The 24,965-nt window shown below is 42.3% G+C and overlaps 1 protein-coding gene across 1 annotated transcript in view; it reads left to right on the top strand.

Annotated features, from left to right (window-relative positions):
* The window catches only part of scamp5 (secretory carrier membrane protein 5), a 45,059-nt gene extending 21,733 nt beyond the window's left edge, over positions 1-23,326 (top strand). The window contains exons 4-7 of the mRNA XM_033014906.1: positions 2,526-2,682; positions 6,621-6,722; positions 14,232-14,349; positions 19,934-23,326. Of these exons, the coding sequence (XP_032870797.1) occupies positions 2,526-2,682; positions 6,621-6,722; positions 14,232-14,349; positions 19,934-20,131 (575 nt within the window). The 3' untranslated portion in view covers positions 20,132-23,326. The remainder of the gene's footprint in view (positions 1-2,525; positions 2,683-6,620; positions 6,723-14,231; positions 14,350-19,933) is intronic.
* The last annotated feature ends 1,639 nt before the right edge of the window (positions 23,327-24,965 follow it).

Here is a 24,965-nt window from a genome sequence, read left to right as displayed (position 1 = left end):
ATGCAAGTTTAAAGTCATCACAGGTGAAAGAATGTAGGGGTGGGAGATTTATTTCTGGAGAATGCTGTTATGAAACCCTTTTGGTGAAAACAGAATTCAAAATAGACTTAAAAGGAAAGTGGATTCATATTTTAGAAAATAAAATATTGAAAGTAGGGGGCTCAACTGAGTTCTTTCAGAATGTAACCAGTGGACACAATGGATCACACAGGCCATGAGTTCTATGGCATTTTGTGCAACTGGTTAGCTGCCTTTCCAACTGAGCCAGGCACTCTTCGTGTAAGCACCAGCTTTCAAGCTCAATTACAGACTGTTTTTCTTTCTCTTGAGCAAACCTGCATGTTATTTCTCTTCTTTTTGCATTTCAACAAAACCTCCAAACTGCCACAGTATTCTTTTGTGTGAACGCCATTGTCATTCACAATAGTGTTTGGAAGATGTTGATATTGGCAGCGCGGTGTCTGCGGAAAGCTACAGGATTGAGAAATGGACACAGCAGTTCTGCCCTGCTCCAGCATTACATTTTAACATCCCAATTTAAATCCTTAAAGGGTCAGTACCCCAGACTATTGTTGACTATGCAGCCTTTATTGTTGAACTTGGTTTCCTTTGAGTCTAGATTTGTGCACTTTTGAACATTAATGAACTGTCCATCCTCATCTGGCTTGCTCATTTATATCCATGGGACCCATGTTCCAGTTCACTCTCCCTGTTTACCTGAGACTATGATCATGGTTTTGCCACAACTAGTTATCCTAACTGACCAGGTAGCGAAGTCTGTAGCATTGCCCCTTGGAATAATCAAACTATGTCTAACATCACTTCCCTGGGATTTGCAACCCCTCCAATGAAACTACGCATTGATAAAGAAGTATTGTGTGAGGAGTGTCGCAATTGATGGAGTGTTACAAGCGAAAGATCTGTCGGACTTGAATTCTACAAAAATAATCAGCAAAACCAATTTTCTAAGAAATTGCAGATATTGGTTACTGCATTACATTTGAACAACAGCTCCTGAGGCCCATAAGCATGAACATTTATCACTCAATGTATATCCTATTACTGTATTGCAAACTTCACATTAATCTCTGGTATTCTGACACCAAAGGCTTTATCCTGGGGATCCTCCTCTCTGTCTGGATTATTTCATGTCTTGCATCAGCGACTTCCTAGGTAGTAGCCAAGACCAAGTGTCAAGAGTGTTTTATTGTCATATGTCCCAGATAGACCATATTCCCCAGACTCAGGACCAGTTACAAGATGTGTAGTCTTTTGGTACATTATTGCAATGAATACATTTCTTTTGTGTCAGAAGAATTGAGCAGTGCAGCATAATCATGCTGGGATGATCTAGATGCTCAAGTTGTAGGCTCCTATGTTGCAACCATTTTGTTGACTATGATCACCATCTTGTTGTGACAAAGACTAAAGCACAGTTCCATGTGCTGTCAGATCCTGTGTTGTCTTGGATTCCATGAAGACCATCCTCAACTACACAAAGTGCCACTGTCTAGAATTAACATCCACCATGTGAATACAAACCCATCATATTATGATCAGCTGATGATCTGGTTGTTAAATACTTGTTACTTCCTGACACCGTGGGCCTCATTTGTCTAACAATAACCCCGTTCCTCCTGTGGATCTCTGAGTTCTGAATTAGCATCCATTTTATGGAAGAGATGGGAGACTTAGATGGATAGTTCAGGCAAGTGGTACAATGTGGAGGACCTAGGACTTTATAGGGCAGGTCTGATGGTGTTATGAGTATGTGGAGATCCGGTTGCAATTGTATGGGGCAGATGTGAAAATGTCTCTGGGATGTCAGGACTGTCTTATGAAGAAAGACTGGATAGACTTGGTTTATACTCTCTAGAATTTAGGAGATTGAGAGGGGATCTTATAGAAACTTACAAAATTCTTAAGGGGTTGGACAGGCTAGATGCAGGAAGATTGCTCCCGATGTTGGGGAAGTCCAGGACAAGGGGTCACAGCTTAAGGATAAGGGGGAAATCCTTTAAAACCGAGATGAGAAGAACTTTTTTCACACAGAGAGTGGTGAATCTCTGGAACTCTCTGCCACAGAGGGTAGCCGAGGCCAGTTCATTGGCTATATTTAAGAGGGAGTTAGATGTGGCCCTTGTGGCTAAGGGGATCAGAGGGTATGGAGAGAAGGCAGGTACGGGATACTGAGTTGGATGATCAGCCATGATCATATTGAATGGCGGTGCAGGCTCAAAGGGCCGAATGGCCTACTCCTGCACCTAATTTCTATGTTTCTATGTCTCCATATCCAGGTATGTGGAGATCTGGTTGCAGTGGCCACTCAACATAAGATCGATTGTCACCCTCATTGAATGATATTGGAACCCTTCCTCCATTGCATGAATTGAGTTCTTCAGGTTTTGACCATACCCTTGTTAATTGCCTCATTCCACCACCCATGGAAGTGCTGACCTCTATGTTAGTGTTGCGTGCAGCATGTGACTGATGGTTGTTGTGTGCTACCTGGTGCTTTATTGCAGTGAACAGCATCACACTTGCAGTGAATTTGATCGGCTGCCTAGCTTGGTTGATTGGAGGAGGAGGAGCTGTCAACTTTGGCCTGGCCTTTCTCTGGCTCATTCTGTTCACACCTTGCTCTTATGTTTGCTGGTTTAGACCAATCTACAAGGCCTTCAAGTAAGTACTCAAACCTCACTCATTTTCCTCGGCTCCCTTCACATGGACTTCGAGAGAGTTCAAACATTTTAACATCAAATTATTGGGGCATCTTGGACCAAATAATTATATCTACATTTTTGGCGATTCAGCACATTAGAAATTAAGTGAATTCAACGCAGAAATGAGGAACTGCAGATGCTGGTTTACCAAAGACGCAAAGTGCTGGAGTAACTCGAGGTTCAGGCAGCATCTGGAGAACATGGATAGGTGACGTTGCGGGCTGGGACTTTTTGACAGACTCATTCTGGGGGGAGGGGAGGGGGTGTCAGGACAAAGCCTGGAAAATAATGGGCTGATACAAGTGAGGAGGGGTTTTGATGGGAAGATGGCTGGTCGAAGGCCAGAGATGGGGCGAGACAAAAGGAGTGCAGAGTTGTGAATTGTGAAGCTGGAGGAAGGAATGGAGAAGGAGGAGAGAGTTAGGTGCGAGTCCAGATGGGTGGGAGAGAGGGGAGAAGGGGGAGGGGTACCTGCCTAAAATTGTAGCATTCAATGTTCGTACTATTGGGCTGTAAACAAGATGTTTGTGTGAGGCCCAGGACAGAAAGGTTAGTATGAGGATATGAAATAAATGCTTTTGATTTAATCTGATTGCTAACCACTTTAGTGAACTGAACACTGACAATTGATACCCTTGCCTTCAAAGAAGATTGTGTTCATTTTCTGTAAAACTGATTTCTGAATGCTTTATATTTTGAGGGGGTAAATGAAGAGGCACTCTTTTCACTGGCTGGACTGTCTGTCCTTGAGGTACAGAAAGCATAGCTTGGAGGATTTTATTTGTATATATGGGGACCATAAGAACAAGGAATGCACTGCCAGAATTAGTAATCAAAAAAAAAAAATCTCTTTTCGGGGTGGAGCAATATTTGAAGGAAGATGGGAAAAGTCAGGCAAACAGATTGTGTTACTCTCTCCTTCAGTGTGCTGCCACGGGGAATAACAGCCCTCAGTGCTGTGAAAGCTTACAATTCTGTAGCTTAGCAGCAGCAAGGCTGGTGAAACGTTTTCAGCAGTTTTCAATCCTGTCATCTTTGGAGAGCAAGTGTGAAACAATCTGAAGATTGCACAATTACTGAACTGCAGCTTAAATTTCCCAAAACTAATTATTTTCGAATGCATTAATGGTACTTGAATCCATACTTGATTGTCCATGACTTAATTGCCATACAGTATGGACACAGGCTCTTTGACCCAACTCGTCCACACAGGCCTCTAGCTTTGCATTGTACTCCTCCTTATCTGACGTCCTCCTTATGCCCCTGTCCCACTTAGGAAACCTGAACGGAAACCTCTGGAGACTGCGCCTCATCCAAGGTTTCCGTGCGGTTCCCGGAGGTTTTTGTCAGTCTCCCTACCTGCTTCCACTACCTGCAACCTCAGGGAACCGCACAGAAACCTTGGGTGGGGCGCAAAGTCTCCAGAGGTTTCCGTTCAGATTTCCTAAGTGGGACAGGGGCATTAGACTCCTCTAGCCTTAGTCACTTACTCCTGTTACTCGGCTCACCTGGGTCTACCTATCACTTGCAGGCGTTATCCCCCTGCCCCCTCCCCCCCCAAATCCACCAGTCTGAATAAGGGTCCTTGTCCGAAACGTTGCCCATCTATTCCTTCCACAGATGCTGATTTCCATCTGGTACTTTGCGTGTTTTACTCAAGATTCCAGCACATGCAGTCTCTCGTGTCTCCATTATTAATTGTGCATGACTTGATCAACAAACAGGAATAGAATTGAACCATTCCATCCAGGTGCATTACAGCCTGTTATTTTGAGAGTCGGCTGCACGAAATGAATAGAGCCAGAGGAAAATAACCACATTGCTTGTCTGACTAAATAATAATTGTTGAAGCTGCCTTGTCTTTGGGGCTCCAGATGTATTTGTAGCCTCATTGTTTTGTGCTTCCTTTTCCAGCTTTATTTGGCTAAGGACACATTAATTGAAACACATTTTTCTTATCTTGGATCATGCATGCAGTAGGATTATTTCTTTGTGTTCTAGAGATGCAGTTTGTTTTTCCAGAATTAATGTTGATGGCACACTGACTCCCATTGCCAAAGAATGCCAGATATCCGCTATCCTCATCTCAGTGCAGACTTAAGGCCCTGTCCCACCTTCACAGCCTAATTCACGACCTTTTTTACTCGTGGATATTTTTCATCAGGCTAGAAAAACGCCCCGACCTACTTGATGCCAAGAGTATCTACGACTAGCATCACGGCCTGCTACGGCCTACCTACGACCTCGTGCCGACCATGCTGCGAGTATGAGTCAAGGGCAAACTCGGCAGAGGTCGTGAAAGTGGGACAGGCCCTTATGTTGCAGAAACAAATAGAATCAATATATTCAAAAACAAGTCCCAAACAATTTATTTTTCTCTCACTTAGGAGCAAGACTGTCTGTGTAACAGTTTTAAAATCACACTCTTGGTATATTTTCCACCAACACTGTTCCAAGTTGTGATACTGAGTCAGTCTGTTTGACTGCATAATTCTCAATAGTTCGCTGCAGGCTTTTCCACACTTTCCTTCCTCTCTCTCCGAGTCGAGCTGGCATACAGTAACACAGGATACTCCATCTGATATTGTTGCTGCTTTTTTTTTGTTTAGGTTTACAGATGCACGAGTTTAAAGTGGCATCAAAATGTCAGAGATTAGTTTTAGTCTATTACAGAGATACAGCGCAGAAACAGGCCCTTCGGCCCACCGAGTCCGCACCGACCAGTGATCACCACACATTAACACTATCCCACACACACTAGGGATAATTTACGCTTATACCAAGCTAATTCATCTACAAACCTGTATGTCTTTAATGTGTGGGAGGAAACCGAAGATCTCTGAGAAAACCCATGCAGGTCACGGGGAGAACGTACAAACTCCGTACAGACAGCACCCATAGTCGGAATCGAACCCGGGTCTCCGGCGCTGCAAGCGCTTTAAGCAGCAACTCTACTGCTGCGCCACCGTGTCGAGATGTCGGCACCGCACTGTGCCGTTTAGAGATACAGTATGGAAACAGGCCCTTCTTCCCACGCCCTCCACCGATCACCCATTCACGCTAAGTTTATGTTATCCTACTTTTACATACACTCCCTACACACTAGAGGCAATCTAGAGACCAATTAACCTACAAACCCACACACCTTTGGGATGTGGGAAAAAAAACAGGACTTGGAGGAATCCCATGTGGTCACAAGGAGAACTTGCTAACTCTACACTGACAGCACCCAGAGTCAGGATCGAACTTTGGTCTCTGGCGATTTGAGACAGCAGTTCGACCAGCTGTGCCACTGTGTGTCCTACATGCTATGAAAACGATCATTTATTTCACAACAATGTATGATCGCTCTGTGTAAAAATAAATGATATGCCAATCTGAACATGAACTTGCTTTCATCTCTTCCCACGTTTTTTTTTACAATGCAGAAGAAAATCAGGAATATGTTATTAAATATCACTTTTTTTTTTTTTTAAACCTAAGATTCGAGAATGTCAGGTTTTGTTCCGTTAATCTTTGCTTTTTTTTTTTTCCCACAAAAGACTAGACAATCATTCTTGATTAAGGTTTCATGGGCATTTTGCTTGTGTTATTTAACTAGTTTTGCTGCAGAATTGTAAAACAAAAATGTAGATGAATCTAAACCCTATGATGAGGCTTTGATCTGCTTCAAGAACTAACTCATCTTGCTCTTTTCCTTTGGCCCTTCTTTGCGAATGTGTATATATATAAAGTCTCTACTGGTATTTCAAGTAGATATTTAAAATGTGGTGTGGGTGCTCTAGTTTAGCTGGTTTGTTGGTTGGTGGGTGCTTTATCTTTTAAGCATATTGATTGCCAATGTTGGTCATTACTAATTGTCTGAAAATGTCTTCTGTTATGCATTTGCGCTTTTAGGTCGGATAGTTCGTTCAATTTTATGGCATTCTTTTTTACGTTCATGGCGCAGCTGGTGATTAGCATTATTCAAGCCGTTGGAATTCCTGGCTGGGGAGTCTGGTAAGGATCAGATTTTTTTTTCATTGCATGTAGAATAGCAAAGACATGAACGTCGCTGCCATTCACTTAAAGTTATCATATGTAGATCAACCAGGGTGGTCCTTTCAGAGAGATATAACTGGTGATTCATAAACACCTCACACACTCTCCTCTCCTAGCCCCATTTTTAGCACACTGCAGAGGTTCAGGAGATACTGGATGTAGTGAAGTATGTAGGAAGGAACTGCTGGTTTTAGGAAAATAGAAAATAGGTGCAGGAGTAGGCCCTTCGAGCCTGCACCGCCATTCAATATGATCATGGCTGATCATCCAACTCAGTATCCTGTACCTGCCTTCTCTCCATACCCCCTGATCCCTTTAGCCACAAGGGCCGCATCTAACTCCCTCTTAAATATAGCCAATGAACTGGCCTCAACTATTTTCTGTGGCAGAGAATTCCACAGATTCACCACTCTCTGTGTGAAAAAAAACCTTCTCATCTCGGTCCTAAAAGACTTCCCCCTTATCCTTAAACTGTGACCCCTTGTTCTGGACTTCCCCAACATCGGGAACAATCTTCCTGCATCTAGTTTGTCCAACCCCTTAAGAATTTTGTACGTTTCTATAAGATCCTCCCTCAATCTTCTAAATTCTAGCGAATACAAGCCGAGTCTATCCAGTCTTTCTTCTTATGAAAGTCCTGCCATCCCAGGAATCAGTCTGGTGAACCTTCTCTGTACTCCCTCTATGGCAAGAATGTCTCTCCTCGAAAGCAGAACAGCTTTTTGTATCCATCTTGTAGTGAAGTATACTGGTTTACAAATTCCACGATACATCAGTGGCGCAGCTGGTGGAGCCGCTGCCCCACAGCGCCGGAGACATGGGTTTGCTCCTGACCTCGGATGTTGTCAGTGTGGAGTTTGCACGTTCCCCTCCCGTGACCAGGTGGGTTTCCTCCAGGTGCTCCGATTTCTTCCCACATTCCAAAGACGTGCGGGTCTGCAGGTTGATTACCTTCTGTCTTTACTTTGCGCATCTAAAATAAAACTAATTGCAAATGCTGAAGATCTGAACTAAAGCCAGGAAATACTAGAAATAGCCAGCAGGCCCAGCAACATCTGTGGAGGAAGAAACTTGAAACCGTTGGCTTCCCTGCTGAGTGCTTCCAATGTCTTCTGCCACAGAAGGTAGTTGAGGCCAGTTCATTGGCTATATTTAAGAGGGAGTTACATGTGGCCCTTGTGGCTAAAGGGATCAGGGGGTAGGTAGAGAAGGCAGGTACAGGATACTGAGTTGGATGATCAGCCATGATCATATTGAATGGTGGTGCAGGCTCGAAGGGCCGAATGGCCTACTCCTGCACCAATTTTCTATGTTTCTGCTTTTATATTGTACCTGTAGAGTGGCGTCTCTTTAGTTGCCTGCCCTTTGGAGTTTGAAGGATGCATAAGCTGGTAAGACGCAAAATTCTGGAGTAAATCGGCGGGTCAGGCAGCATTGCTGAAGAACATGTATAGGTGATGTTTTGGGTCGGGAGGTCTGAAGAAGGGCCCCGACCTAAAACATCACCTATCCATGTTCTTCAGCAATGCTGCCTGACCAGCTGAATGACTCCCAGCATTGTCTGTCTTTGGTAAAGCAGTATCTGCAGCCTCTTGTTATTAAATATTGATGATTATTATGATTTTTTTTCTGTGCTCTGAAGGAATCTGGGTGAAAACTGGATGAATTAAGTTTTACATTTAATTTCCTTAACTGTAAAGCACTCTGAAACATTTGATTCCAAATTTCACATCTTGCATCTGATGACTGCTGTATATTTAACCCACTGAAATTCACTTGTCTGAACAGTATTTTAATAATTAAATATATTTAAATATTAATATCCAGCACAATTTAATTTGACCTGTTTGATTTATACTGGTTTCTGAAAGAATTAAATAATGGCCAGATGGCAGCAAGTTTAATTTATATTAATAAGACACCCCATAAAATGTATTAGAATTTAAGTACAATCTGGCTTTTTTTAATAAAGGATTTAGATGCATATTAACATAATAGTGAGCATTGTGAATGTAGATCATATCAAGATGAATGGAAGTACATTTCATTTTTCCACATTACAATATAAATACAGAATGATAATAGATTCTTCAGTTGCTTCTAAATAAATCCTTTATCATCGTAACTTTTTTGCATATCTTTCATTCATTATCTTTATCTCTCCACATCACCATCTATATCTCTCATTTCCCTTATCCCTAACCAGTCTGAAGAAGGGTCTCGACCCGAGACGTCACCCATTCCTTCTCTCCAGAGATGCTGCCTGTCCCACTGAGTTACTCCAGCTTTTTGTGTCTATCTTTGCTTCTTAATAAACGCCTGTCAATCCTGTCATTGGAAACCTAACCTCCAAACAACAAAATGGCATTAATGAGCAAGCTGTCAAATTTAATTATGGTCTGATATGTGAAACTCTGGTAGATGAGATGATGGCTTGACAGGTATCAGTTATATGGCTGTTGCTGTAACAACATCCTTCTGAATCATCCACTTTGCACAATTTTGTATGGTGTTCCCTTGGGTGTTAATCTAATTTCTGTTAGAATACTTGTTTAGTGGAATTTGGGATGAGTTTCAAAGAGCATCATCGATATCACTTCACGATTCAAGGCTTGTCTAACGTCAATATTGGTTTGTTAATAGCAAAATAACATATGGTGAGCATTTGACAGCACGGCCTATATTCGTTGGAGTTTAGAAGAATGAGGAGGGGGGCATAGGGAAAGACTTGGATAGAGTGGATGTGGAGAAGATGTTTCCACTCGTGGGAGAGTCTAGGACTAGAGGTCGCAGCCTCAGAATTAAAGGATGTTCTTTTGGGAAGGAGATGAGGAGGAATATCTTTAGTCAGAGGGTGGGAAATCTGTAATTCTTTGCCTCAGAAGACTGGAGGCAAAGTCAGTGAATATATTTAAGGCAGAGATGGATAAATTCTTGATTAGTTCGGATGTTAGAGGTTATGGGGAGAAAGCAGGAGAATGGGGTTAGGAGGGAGATGTAAATCAGCCATGATTAAATGGCGGAGTAGACTTGATGGGCCGAATGGCCTAATTCTACTCCTATCACTTATGATCTTATAAAAAATTGTGCAGCATTTTTTTGCACAGTAATGAAGCATCCGCTACTGGGTCTTGTGTCCGTATTGGATTGCTTCTTTGAAAGCTGGGATCAGATGATTGAAGGTTTCATCATTGTGGTTAGAGCTACTGGTCCAATTTTCAGGAGGATGAGAAAAAGGTATCTTCTTTCACTGTTCTCTTCCAAATGGCTGCAATCAAGCACATCTCTTTCTCATTCTAAGTATATCTCTCCATCGCAGTGTGATTATAGGACATTTATCAAATGTATTTGTGCTATTAACGAGGGTGAGAGTATGTGTTGGGGAGGCATTAGGATCATGTAGTTTGTGTTTGCACACAAGGCATCTCTTTTCTGATTCAACAAACATTGAAATGAAGGTTGTATAAATCGTTCAGTTTCGTTTAGTTTATTGTCACGTGCACTGATGTACAGTGAAAAGCTTTTGCTGCGTGCTAACCAGCCAGTGGGAATCGAGCCGTCCACAGTGTCAAAATACATGATAAGGGAGTAACGTTTAGTGCAAGGTAAAGCCAGTAAAGTCCGATCAAAGATAGTACGAGGATCACCACTCAGGTAGATGCTGTTCAAGAAGGAACTGCAGATGCTGGAAAATCGAAGGTAGACAAAAATGCTGGAGAAACTCAGCGAGTGAGGCAGCATCTATGGAGCGAATGAAATAGGCAACGATTCGGGTCGAAACCCTTCTTCAGACTGGCACCGTTTTGGGTCGAAACCATTCTTCAGATTACTGCTCAGGACTGCTCTCTGGTTGCTGTAGGATGGTTCTACAGCGATGCAGGCTCGAAGGGCCGAATGGCCTACTCCTGCTCCTATTTTCTATGTTTCTGCAGTCTGGAATTAGATTTTTTTTAAACTCTTTTTGATCCAACAGAGCATATATCGTATAACTAAGCTTTGGAATCGGAGTTTAGAGATACAAGGAACTGAGGATGCTGGTTTACAAAAGTGCTAGGTTAACTCAGCGGGCCAGGCAGCATCTCTGGAGGACATGGACAGGCAATTCTAATTTTAGCTGGATATCTAGTTTATTGTGGAAAATAATTGATGTTTTAAAGCATACAGCACAGATTTTTAGAAAAGCTTTACTTGATTTAGCAAACACTAGCAATTCAACATGAGAAAAGAGATTTTTAGTTTTTATTTTGCCAGTGTGACTGTTTGATCTGTTAGCTATGCGTTAATATAGTGATCTGAGGATTGAGCAATGAAATCTTTTTGCCTTTTCATATCCCCATCGAGTAATGTCGAGCAGGCACAGGTCTCTAATGCATTCTTATTTTCTTGCCAACAAACAACAAAAAGATTTTTGATGGCCCAATAATTGTGGATGCGGTCACCATGGCGATCTGCCAAGCATCTGCTTTTAAAGCCATTCCCTTTGAGTGTGGAAAATGGGTCAGATGTGAAGGAAGCAATAAAGATTGACTTGCATTTATAAAGCATCTCTTAAGACCTGTGAGCTGTCCCAAAGTAGTTTACAACTAACGTAGTCTCTGAAATGTAGTTGTTGTTTAAGAAGGAACTGCAGATGCTGGAAAATCGAAGGTAGACAAAAATGCTGGAGAAACTCAGCGGGTGAGGCAGCATCTATGGAGCGAAGGAAATAGGCAATGTTTCGGGCCGAAACCCTTCTTCAGACTGATGTGAGGGTAGTGGGGGGGGGGGGGGGGGGGGCGGAAGGGCGGGAAGAAGAAAGGAAGAGGTGGAGCCAGTGGGCTGAGGGAGAGCTGAGAAGGGGAGGAGAAAGTAAGGACTACCTGAAATTAGAGAAGTCAATGTTCATGCCGCTGGGGTGTAAACTGCCCAAGCGAAATATGAGGTGCTGCTCCTCCAATTTACGGTGGTCCTCACTCTGACCATGGAGGAGGCCCAGGACAGAAAGGTCGGATTCGGAATGGGAGGGGGAGTTGAAGTGCTGAGCCACCTGGAGATCAGGTTGGTTATTGCGAACCGAGCGGAGGTGTTGGGCGAAGCGATCGCCAAGCCTACGCTTGTTCTCACCGATGTAGAGCAGCTGACATCTAGAGCAGCGGATGCAGTAGATGAGGTTGGAGGAGGTGCAGGTGTCGCACCTGGAAATGTAGTCATTGTGATAAAGTAAATGTTGTGGACAATGTTTGCAGAACGAGATCCCATAAACAGCTTATGATAAAGACCAAACAACTACTTCCAGCAAGACACAAACTGCTGGAGTAACCCAGTGGTCAGACAGCATCTCTGGATCCAAGGACTGACGTTTCAGGTCAAGGCCCTTCACTATCTGGGGAAGGTAGACAAAAATGCTGGAGAAACTCAGCAGGTGAGGCAGCATCTATGGAGTGAAGGAATAGATGACATTTCTGGTCACGACAGTCCTCTGGCAGTTCCTTGTTTCTACTTAAAAATTGTATGCTTTAAAATAATGTTGAAATCAATTTTAGTTTTGTTTAGAGATACAGCATGGAAACAGGCCCTTCGGCCCACCGGGTCCGCGCTGACCTGCGATCCCTGCTTATTAACACTATCCTACACCCACAAGGTATATGGGAGTGGAATCAATGGATAAGGGGAGAAGGCAGGCACGGGTTATATTTTGGGGACGATCAGCCATGATCACAATGAATGGCGGTGCTGGCACGAAGGGCCGAATGGCCTCCTCCTGCACCTATTTTCTGTGTTTCTACTAGGGACAGGTTTTACATTTACCAAGCCAATTAACCCAAAAAACATGTACGTCTTTGGAGTGTGGGGGAAAACGGAAGATTTTGGAGAAAACCCACGCAGGTCACGGGGAGAGCGTACAAACTCGGTACATGCAGCGCCCATAGTCGGGATCGAACCCGGCTCTCCAGCGCTGCATTCGCTGTAAGGCAGCGACTCTACCGCTGCGCCAATTATTGACCTTACTCCAATGAGGGGGAAGTTAGATGAGGTGACTTTTAATGAAAGTGCAGATAAGATTGCTGGCAGCAAATAAATAATATAAAATTTATTAGTACAGCTGTTTCTGCTTGCCGAGTTTGCATGTTATGAATTAAAGCATAATAGGGCTAATCATTCCAATACCGTTCTATGAAGAGTATTGAATAGGTTATACATCACACCTATTGATTATCAGCACTCTTAAGTATATATTTTTTTGTTTACAGATAATATTGACCAATGTACAGTATCTCCTAAATAGGGATAATAATGCGACTGTTCTGGATCCTGAAGGTTGTTCTTGGTGAAAAGCTTTCATTGCAGTTGACATAATGAACTTTAGATGGGCACAAAAATCTGGAGTAACTCAGTGGGACGGGCAACATCTCTGGAGAGAAGGAGTGGGTGACGTTTCTGGTCGAGACCCTTCTTCAGATTAGTCAGGGGAAAAGTAAAGCGGGATATAGACAATGATTTAGAGAGATATGGAACAAATGAATGAACGATATCCGAACCCCAAACGTCACCCATTCCTTCTCTCCAGAGATGCTGCCTGTCCTGCTGAGTTACTCCAGCATTTTGTGTCTATCTTCGGTTTAAACCAGCATCTGCAGTTCCTTCCCGCACATGACATTTCCCTACTATGTGGTGCTGTGGTCAGCAAATGGCAATAAATACATTACTAATACAGGCAGTATCTTCAAAGCGACCGTGTCTTTCACACCTTTCACACTCCCAAGGTGGTAAGAATATTCTACAGTATGCTCAGAGCTTGTATGCACTTGTGAACCAGATCTGGAACTTCAGTATGATTTTTAGTTTAGAGATACAGCGTAGAAACGGGCCCTTCGGCCCACTTGGTCCGTGCCGACCAACGGTCACCTGTACACTAGGGAGTGTGTAGGACACATGATCCAATTAACTTGCATACCTGCATGAGGGAGGAAACCAGAGCACCTGTAGAATTTCAGAGCGGTCACAGGGAGAACGTGCAAACACCGTACAGGCAGCATTCGTGGTCAGGATCAAACCCAACTCTACCGCTGTGCCAGTGATGTCAATATATTGGATAACCTGCATCAGATGGACCAAGGCTTCCAGAGGTGCCTTTGGTTCGGACAAAATGCACAATTCTCTTTCCTGGATCCAGTGTTTGCTGTCCCAAATCACATGCTATTACCACCAAAACTTGAAAATGGCTGCACTGTGTAAGAGGTCAGTTAGGCTACAGAGCAAATGAAAGTACAATGTGATATGGGAATGCCAAACTGCTTGTGGCTGGAAGAACTTATGTTTGTCCACAAGTGCTCCACACCAATAAATTATATTTAGGATGCAATTATTACTGTGTGGAGGAGTTGATCTGCATCACTCTAATAATTGGACTTTGTGTTCTGTTTGTGTTATTAGAATCAATGGTCGTCTGTGTCATTAAAGCTAAACATGTTTGTTCTCTCTTGACAGTGGCTGGATTGCTACTATTGGATTCTTTGGGACCAATGTTGGCTCGGCGGTGGTGATGCTGATTCCAACTATAATGTTTACAGCTGTAGCTGTGCTGTCTTTCGTCGCTCTGACCAAGGTAAAGCCTGTGTGATTAGGCCGAAGTCGACACTTGCACCGCAGAACTTTGTTCATGGACAAAGGGTTTAGAGTGATAGATACAGCCTGGAAACAGGCCCTTTGGCCCAACTTGCCCACACCGGCCAACATGTCACAGCTACACAAAATATCCCTCCAAACCATGTACCTGTCTAACTGTTTCTTAAATGTTGGGATAGTCCCTCAACTTCTTCCTCTGGCAGCTTGTTCCATGCACCCACCATCCTTTGATTTCTTTAAAACACAGTTTTAAAACATGTAGAAAGGAACTGCCAATGCAACTGTTTGAATCTGCTCCTTATCCTCTGTAGTAGTAATTATATCCTTCTTAGTGTGTGTGTGTGTGTGTGTGTGTGTGTGTGTTCTTAATCTTCCAGTCTGTGGGAATTGGAGCACTGTGGGAATATGATGGAAAGCCACAGTGGTCACTGGAAGAACGTGCAAACTCCACATAGACAGCACCAGAGGTCAGCAGTGAACCCGGCTTAATGTGGAGCTGTAAGGTAGCAGCTCCACTCGCTGCACCATCCCTAACGTTCACATGGACTCAGTGGGCTTTTGTCATAAGTTTGGAAGAAATTATCTCCATGAAGTTCTGGGACATTTCAATTTTTTTTGTTTCTTTTCAAAAAACAAATAGCTTCGCAGTTTGTCAATCAGTTGTGGAGGTGAATGAGGCATCATGTAATTCCACTTATTCCAGAGGCGTGATCTGCAAACTCTCAAAAGGGAATATATAGAAACTGACGCGATTCCCAGAAGCTCTGCAAATGCACAGGAACTGAGCACGATTGTTAAATGAATCACAGTTATTTATAATGGAATAAACCAGAAACCTTTGATCAAAAAAAAAATAATTTGCTAATTAAATCCATGAGTCAAACTGATCTGAGAATAAGCAGACAATTAAACATTTAAAGCCAAGACTGAAGAGCTGTTAACTGCACACTGGTAAAAAGCTGAGCGTCTTCATAATCCCTACAGCATCTAGTGGTCTTGCATGCTCCGTCTGTATGTCCACTTGCCTTGCCATACGATACGATAGAACTTTATTTATCCCAGGAGTCTACCAGCAGTCGTAAAACACAAGATACATGAAACTTGACATTAAAGTGACGAGTGGAAAGGATTGGGGATGTGCAAAGATTAGGGAGGGTAGTTGGTCTACCCCACGACTGAAGGGGAAGGGATTGTACAGTTTGATAGCCACAGGAAAAAATGATCTCCTGTGGCGTTCTGTACTGCAACTGTGGTGGAACTAACGTGTTGCTGAAGCTACTCCACAGGTTGACCAAGAGTATTATCCAGGATGCTCCACAGTTTGAAGAGCATCTTCCACTCCAAGGCCACCTCCCATGAATCCAACACCGCACCCAGGACGGAGCCAGCCTTCCTGATCAGCTTGTTAAACCAAAGAGCTGGGCTCCAACAACCCTGACACTGGGCGTTGGGATTTCAGTCTCCAGCAGCTGTGATTTTGGATAGCAATGGGAGGGTTGATACAGAAACGCTGCTTGTATACCTGCTGCCTCAGCACCTGTGACTCTGGTTCGATTCTGACCTTGGGGCGTTCCTCGTGTGGAGTTTTCATGTTCTCCCCGGGACTGTGTGGGTTTTCTCCGGGTGCTCCGGTTTCCACCCAGATCCCAAAGTGAGGAGGTCAATTGGTCTCTGTAAATTGTCCCTGGTGTGTAGGGAATGAATTGAGAAAGTGGGATAACATAGAATGAGAGAGAATGGGTGATCACTGGTTGGCATGGACTGAAGGCCTGGTTTCATATTGCACGACTATGAAATAAAATGTAAATTGTAGTGTTTGAGGATCCTAATTTAAATGAAAACATTTTCTAAGGCAGTAACTAATTCTGATTTTATCAGCTCTTTGCCAATGGAAGTGTTGGTCCTTTATAATTAAAATTAAACTTTTTTTATTGCTGGCCTCCTGAAATCCAGAGCTGTTCACTGTTTGATTAATTACAGTATTAGAATAATTGTGCGTTGTTGAATTCCTAATGAGTGCGGCAATCATATTTTGGGGGAATTCAATTAATGTATCATTAGTCTTGTTGCCAGTGTAAACAAAAGTCATGTCCTCCAATTAATTTTTCATGCACTGTCCACATACAGTACGGCTGCATCTTCTCTGATGCCTGGCTTGTTGACGCCAGAGTTATGCTGCTATTTTCCAGCAATTAGTAAGCTATGGTATATTTGACGTCTAGTGTAGGAAGGAACTGCAGATGCTGGTTTAAACCGAAGGTAGACACAAAAAGCTGGAGTAATTCAGCAGGACAGGCAGCATCTCTGGAGTGAAGAAATGAATGAAGTGTCGCGGAGTGAAGCCTGTATGGTCGTGAGGAGTCGCCCAAAGAGTCGTACCTTTTTCTGGTCGCCGCTGGATTTTCACCATTTTTTAAATTTTCGGCGACCTACATAGAAAATAGGTGCAGGAGGAGGCCTTCGAGCCAGCACCGCCATTCATTGTGATCATGGCTGATCGACCCCTATCAATAACGCGTGCCTGCCTTCTCCCCATATCCCTTGACTCCACTAGCCCCTAGAACTCTATCTAACTCTCTCTTAAATCCATCCAGTGACTTGGCCTCCACTGCACTCTGTGGCAGGGAATTCCATAAATTCACAACTCTCTGAAAAAGTTTTTCCCACCTCAGTCTTAAATGACCTCCCCTTTATTCTACGACCAGCTGCGACTATGATGGCTGCCGGCAAGTCGCCAAAAAAATCGAGTTGTGGGACAAGCCCTTCAGCAAACCAATGCCATTTTGTCCTATTTCCCCCCCCCCCCCCCCTCTTTCCTCCTCTCCCTGCAAATTGTGTACTGCTTCAGTATGATCTACTATTCTTGCACTCTTGTGCTTAAGGATGCTTGTGAAGGGGAAGGTTTGTACTGAACTGTGTACAAAAGGACTTCCACGTGTGACAATAACATGCCATGGAACCATTATCTTCTCCTTTTTGAATGTTTCCTGTTACTATAACATCCCAGGTCATTTCTACTCTCTAGATTTTTCAAAAAGCTTCTATTGCCCCTCCTCCCTTTTGCCCAGTTTTAAATTAATAAACAATAGGTGCAGGAGTAGGCCATTCGGCCCTTCGAGCCAGCACCGCCATTCAAGATGGTCATGGCTGATCATCCCCATCAGTGCTGCTTGGTTGTTGAACCATCTACTAAAGGGAGCAGCTTCATGTCTTGTACCAAGGAGAATAACTCCAGCTTCAACAGTCTAACCTAGGGACGACAGATGGCACAATGGGCTAAGTGTTCGGCTGGCAACCGGAAGGTAGCCGGTTCGAATCCCGCTTGGAGTGCATACTGTCGTTGTGTCCTTGGGCAAGACACTTCACCCACCTTTGCCTGTGTGTGAATGTGTGTGAGTGATTGGTGGTGGTCGGAGGGGCCGTAGGCGCAGATTGGCAGCCACGCTTCCGTCAGTCTGCCCCAGGGCAGCTGTGGCTACAGAAGTAGCTTACCACCACCGAGTGTGACTGAGGAGTGAATGAATAATGCGATGTAAAGCGCCTTGAGTATTAGAAAGGCGCTATATAAATCCCATCCATTATTAACCTTAAAGCTGAAATCCACTTGGATCCATTCTAAAATCTTTTCTGCACCTTTTTTATGCCCTTTGCATCCTTACTGAAGTGTGGAATCAGAATTGGTTGCAATAGCCGAGCTGTGGTAAACCTGTGTTTAATACCCGTTGGACATATCGGCTCCACACAGCAGGGGCTTTGAGAAATGAATGTTGTTCCAATGAGCAAACTGCATTAAAAGTAACCTCCAGCTGAACGCAAGTTAAAGTAAATGTAATTCTAATTTGGACAGTACATTGTTTTGGCTTCTCACATTAAGGGAAAATTCTTTAGAATATCACAGACAGCAAAACCTAGCTCAAATATTTGTCATGCTTTAATCTATCACTATGCCCTGTTATAGATAGCAGATGCAGAGGTATGGTTCCAGCATCTGAAAGTGAAATAAATATCCTTTCAAATTACCAAATAGAATGCTATCTTATCACCCATGCATTTCTTTAAAATAATGGAACATTTTACCTTTTGCTTTCAGCTTTGCTGTTAACAATTTCAGTCAAATCTAATGTATTTATTGTGTAGGAAGGAACTGCAGATGCTGGTCTATACCGAAGATAGACGCAAAAGGCTGAAGTAACTCAGCGGGACAGGCAGCGTCTCTGGAGAGAAGGAATAGGTGTCGTTTCGGGTCGAGACCCTTCTGCAGACTGAGAGTTTCGTTTTCACACCTTCCATATCTCTAGACTCCCTCTTCCCTGACAGTCTGAAGACAGGTCTCGACCCGAAAAGTCACCCTTTCCTTCTCTCTAGAGATGCTGCCTGTCCCGCTGAGTTACTCAAACATTTAGTGTCTATCTAATTTATTTATGATGGGCTGCCGTCTGTGAAAGGACCCCCTCTTGAGCTTCAGCTATCCATTTTCTTCAGTTATTCCTTTTAGAAACAAGGAACTGCAGATGCTGTTCTATCACAGAAAGACACAAAGTGCTGGAGTAACTCAGCGGGTCAGGCACCCCTGGACTTGAAATGTCACCTTCCCGTGATCTCCAGGGATGCTACCTCACCCGCTGAGTTCCTCCAGCATTATGTGGTCTTTCCCTAGAACTAATGTGAATGGATGATCAATGATCAGGATGGACTCGGTGGGCCAAAGGGCCTGTTTCCATTTTGTATTTTTCTATCTATCAATCAATTATCTATGTTATTTTTGTTGAGAAATTACCTAGACATGAGAAGACTCGTTTGCGTTAAAATATTTTGGCAGTAAGTGAAAATATGTACCTGCTATCACAAATAGCTGATGCAAATAGCAAAGATTCCTTAAATAGAAAGAAACAGACAGTTTTTCACAACCACTGGTCTGCAAGTTGAATCATCACCTTCATTGTTGCAATTGAATGACATTTCTGGTCTGCCTCCTTCATTAATAAGATCATCAGTGATAATAGCAGAATTAGGCCATTCGCCCCATCAAGTCTACTCTGCCATTCAATCATGGCTGATCTATCTCTCCCTCCTAACCCCATTCTCCTGACTTCTCCCCATAACCCCGGGCACCCGTACTAATCAATAATTTATTTATCTCTGCCTTATAAATATCCATTGACTTGGCCTCAGAGGCAGTGGAGGGCAATTCACTGGATGTATTCAAGAGAGAGTTAGATATAGCTCTTTGGGCTAACAATATCAAGGGATATGGGGAGAAGGCAGGAACGGGGGACTGATTCTGGATGATCAGCCATGATCATATTGAATGGCGGTGCAGGCTCGAAGGGCTGAATGGCCTACTCCTGCACCTCTTTTCAAAGTTTCTACGTATCCTCCCTTATCATGTATCTTATACACTGTAAATGGATCGATTGTAATCATGTATTGTCTTTCCGCTGACAGGTTAGCACGCAACAAAAGCGTTTTCACTGCACGTGACAGTAAACTAAACGTAAACATTCTGTGGGAATTGAATTTGAGGAACTGATTTAAAATGGACTATTTTTTTTCCTGACCCCCAGGTTCACAACTATTACCGCGGCAGTGGGGGCAGCATGAGCAAAGCTCAGGAGGAATGGACGACGGGGGCATGGAAGAACCCGCATGTACAACAGGCAGCCCAGCAAGCTGCTGTCGGAGCAGCCCAGGGGTCGATGCCGAACCCGCAGTACACAGAGTACTCGGACACCCCCAACTACGCCCTTAACAACCAGATGTAAGCTTCTGCATTAACGCACCTCGTCAGTTTACAGCAGAACCCCTGCATCCAGGGTCAGGTGGAAAGTGCAGCGTGTATGTTTTATTTTTCCCTTCTCCGTGAATATTGTTCAGAGATCAGGTGTTCTGAAAAGCAGCTAATATTTGTGATGTACACTAGAAGCCAAGATCTTGGTTACTGTAGAACAATGTGCAAAATAGTTTTAAACGGTGTGACGTTATCGATATTGAAATTGTTTGTGATGATATAGGATCCTTCCAGCTTCAAGAATAATCATGCACACATGCAAATGTGGGAACGGTAGTTCAATAACACTGCCAGAATGCCTGGAACATCTGCAGATGGGCATAGAGAAACTCCTGGCCCATAGATCACTCCTGGTATTGATTACTGTATTGAGATCGACATTGTGATTGTCCAAGGCTCTTTTGTGGAATGCAGAGTATTAGCGAAAAGTTTGGCGAGTCTGTAGTGGCGTAAAATAAGGGAAACTGCTTCAATAGATCCATTTGTTTTAAGTTCCCACCTGTGTTTGTGAATCGGGATTCTTCTGGTCATTCTACGTAAATGCAACCAGGGTGGTGCAAGGGATCAAATTGTCCTTGGATTTCAGAATCAAATGTGTGAGGAGGTATCTGCGACAAGTTGTATTGTTTGTTTGGGCAGCAGATTCTTTTGACCTCGCTGGATACCAATATCAGTAGTCAGCGGAACTGGTCGTCAAACTCTGCCACCACACATTTGGAACTGGCAACTAAAGATGAATTTCTCCCAAGTGTCTAACATTCGAACCTAATCAGACACATCAGTTCTGAATTTCTGGTGCACTCGTTGCAAGTTAAATGGAATAAATCAATTTAACAAATGTCCTTAAGTGAATAACAATATGTCAGATAAACCCTGACGCTGCCTCAAGTCATCTTATGGTGTTGAGCTAACAGGCCAGTTAGTTCGCACGAAAATTTGATCTATGTTCTAATATTTTTTTTCCTTGAGATTTATTTAGCAGCTTAATGGTTTCCGTTAATTAAGTGTTTGTCACTTGAAAGTCTTAATTTGTTACTGCACTATTCCATCAGTTGCAAACGCTTTTTTAAAAAAACTCTATGACGTTGTCAAACTTCTCAGAAATTTGGTTGGAGTCTCAAAATCAGTTCCGCGTTGCTTGTGGATTTGTGGTCGGAGCAGGATTCGCTAGAAGGATGTTGCTTATTGTCACTTAATTTGCAACTGTGCTGATCTTGTTCAAGCTATAACCACATTTTATGCATCTTTACTAAAGTATCGTTGCATAATCTTTGTACAAGCTTTCTCCAATGACAATTGGAAGCTATGAACAGCACATTACAGACAGTGTCTGCACTTGTATCACTGGATGTTATTTCCACCCTTGTTTCTGAGCGTTGTACTCCACTCTGTCAGCTATTATCTCATAGCATTTTCAAATGGATCTGAAAGAGAGAGAGGCCAGAGGAATAGACACTGGAACCAGAATAGGTCATGCACAGAAGGGCTGTTGGCCTGGGTTATAGAAGTACAAGCCATAAACATCATGCTTGTACAGAGGCTAAATCATAATTGTTCGGTTGGGGAAATGAGCAACTTGGTTTCCAGTTAAGAACCCATAAAAATAAAAATAAAAATGCAATTGGATTCCCTTGTATTGGAAACCAATTCATTGTTAGCAAGTTCAGGTGCTGAATGATGTATCAGCAGCAAGAACATATGGGATCGAAGATACTGCCAATGGTCAATCAATACAGCATTGAATCAACAAGGGAAAAAAAGCTAATGCTTATTAACTACTTCATGGAAGTTGCTACAAACTGTAAGGGTCTCTGTTAAGACAAATAGAATGCATGTCTGTAACACGTATGTTATGAAATAGAAAACTGGGAAAGGGTGACTTGCAATTAATTATAGAAAGCTCGCATTCCTGTTATTGTAGTCCCCTCAATTTTCTAATTGATTTTGATCAGTATTGTGAAGAGTTCTAATTTGCAAAGCTGCCATGGTGTTCAGATCTGAAACAGTTTGTACATGGGGAAGGCATAGTGAATTAATTTTGTACAGTAAATATAATCTGAGATGAGTCCAAATCTTCAATTAAAGTAGAGGAAATGTACATAATATTTAAACTGTGGTCAGTGGCTCTGGTGATAATTGGCTCTGTACACTTGTAGAAACTGTTGGAGCATGATTTATAGTTGACTAGTCTCTGCTGTTTTGGGTCAAGCCTATACTTTACTTATTTCTTGCTTGTAATCCATGGAATACAGAAAAGTACTTCATGATTTAAACTTGCAAAGTAGTACCCTGATTGTACAGAAGTTCTGATCATGTTACTCGTGAATTTACTTGCCTACAGTCTACTCATAACCTCCTTCCGAGCTGGAAATTGAAGAATTGTTTGTTTCAAAGCTATTTAAGGAAAAAAGACACTAGGCAATTTATCATTCCTGTTATTAGAAAAGTGTTCAATGTAAATTTTGCAGGTGCTAGCACTTTAGACATGTTTTGTGTATAAAACAAATGGGAATCATGTTCTTAAAGTATTTTGTGATGGAATACAACAGAGTTCTGCAGCACTTTAAGTAAAAGATTAATGCTTTCTCAGAAACGTATAATAGTCAAATAAATTACCTCTGGCTTTGGAACTAAAAATTCCTGATGTCACAAATGTATCCACTGAATATTTCACAGTAAGACTGATCTTTGCATTAGGCTAATTTCATTAAATGTAAATAAAGTGATTGTGAGATGTTTTTTTGTGAAAATTACAGTAGACTTCAAAGATCATGTTTTTGAATTCTAATTGCTGCTTAATTACTGGAGAGACTTAAAATTCCTGATACTGCCACCCTTTAATGTATTTGGTTGTGTACTTCATCCCAGCCCCAGCGTAAACATTTCACTGCACTGTAACTAAAAGTGTGCACTTTCCAATCATTCTTTAACATTCCCTCCACACAGCATCCTGTTACACAATCTTAAAATGACAAAATAACTCTATTAATAAAGCACTTTCATGGATATATTGTGCATTCTAATGCTATTTATCACTAAGACCCAGACACTATGCCTACTTATCAAGTTGTTAAGATAACTCTTATGAGTTCTATAGAAGTTATTTTTCTGTAGTTTCAATAATTTTGTCCCAAAACTATCCACTGTAAAGTGGCAGTTTTCAGTATTTTTTTTTTGTAGTGTTTCCAAATTGATGGGAAGGGTTTGCTACAGGCTGCTGATGAGAATAATTTCTCACCGACTGAAGGGTGCCTGGAATAAAGAATATTTTATTCAGTTCGCCTCAGGCACAGTGGGGTAAAATTCCTTCTTCTGCTACTGCTGGTGAAAGTAAATCATTGTCATGTTCGTTGCTTTTATTTCCCTCATCCTTAAAATCAGTTTCCAGATGACTGGAGAGTTCAAGCTTTTCCTACAGACATTACATGGTATCTCACTACACTCACGGGGGCAGTTGGTAGGCACGGACTTGATGGGCCGAAGGGCCTGTTTCTCTAAACGTAACCGCTTTTTTCCACCTCCTGTGCAAGTAAACCTCTCCATGTCTAAATATATTCCTGTCTTTTCAACATTAGCCATGCATTGTGTAAATATTGCCAAATGTTATGCTTTCTTCAAGAATGCGTGGCAGTGTAATGAGTTTCCGTTAGACATTTTATGATTCATTTTAAAACATTAAAACCATGATTTGGAATAAAGGTTCCCTACAGTTTGATGCACAAAATTCGATGTACTCACAGCAACAACTTCAAGTTTCTCTATATATTGTGTTATCCCATTATCCGTTTCTGTTTGGACGCTATTTGCAATTAGTTTTTCTTCCTATATCCAGACTCCTATGTGAGCGTTTTACCAATTCACCAAGAATTTCAACATCTGCCCTTTTTCCACACCTGGATAATTAATTCATTTCAAAAAAAAAAAAAAATTATACTTCCATATTGGAGCTTTATTTTAGAAAGGTAGCGTCTTGCATCCAGAGTCATGGCAAACAGCTTTAGTGAGAGTAAAAACTGCATGCAATGAAGATAGACAAAATTCTCTGGAGAGAAGGAATGGGTGACGTTTCAGGTCAAGCCCCTTCTTCGGACTCGGGAAGAGTTTCGACCTAAAACATCACCCATTCCTTCTATCCAGAGGCTGTCTGTCCCACTGAGTTACTCCAACATTTTGTGTCTATCTTCCAATTTCTTTACTGTGTCTGAGGCATCAAAAAACAATGTTGTGTCTATTTTCAGTCTAAACCAGCATCTGCACATTTCATCGGCATTCAATAAAGCCATTTGGTTAGACCAATTTGAGGAGCTCATCTGCTCGAGTCCAACCATTCCATTTGGATGAGGGTTTAAGATTTTTCCTTATGCTTTCATGCCACAATAGTCTGTTTTTGTTTAAAAATAACCATCTCAAAATAAGGGATCAATTTTTATTTTAAGTTGGAATCTCTCCTTCGGTTTCCTGCAGAACATGGCATGCAGGTATTGCTGATTACATTTTGCATACTACGGAAACCTCAGTTTATACAATGGGAATTAAGTATAGGCCAATGGCAGGAAGAGAGTTGTGTTAGGGTAAACCACATAGATAAAAAATGTAAGCATCGTATAAAATGTAAAAAAAGCTTTCCATTTGAGGAACATGAGCCGCCAAGTCTGGCATTAATAAATAGTCTTAGTCTTTCGGATATAATACCATTTTCATCATTACAAATTTTGTTAATATTAATTTTGCTTTATCAGGGCTCTGCCGTGTACTAAAGATCATAAGTTATAGGAGTAGAATTAAGCCATTCGGACCATCAAGTTCTC

The sequence above is a fragment of the Amblyraja radiata genome, chromosome X (genome assembly GCF_010909765.2).
Source record: "Amblyraja radiata isolate CabotCenter1 chromosome X, sAmbRad1.1.pri, whole genome shotgun sequence".
Lineage (NCBI taxonomy): Eukaryota > Metazoa > Chordata > Chondrichthyes > Rajiformes > Rajidae > Amblyraja > Amblyraja radiata.
Note: the sequence above shows the minus strand (reverse complement) of the source record. Positions and strands in the feature narration are given on the sequence as shown.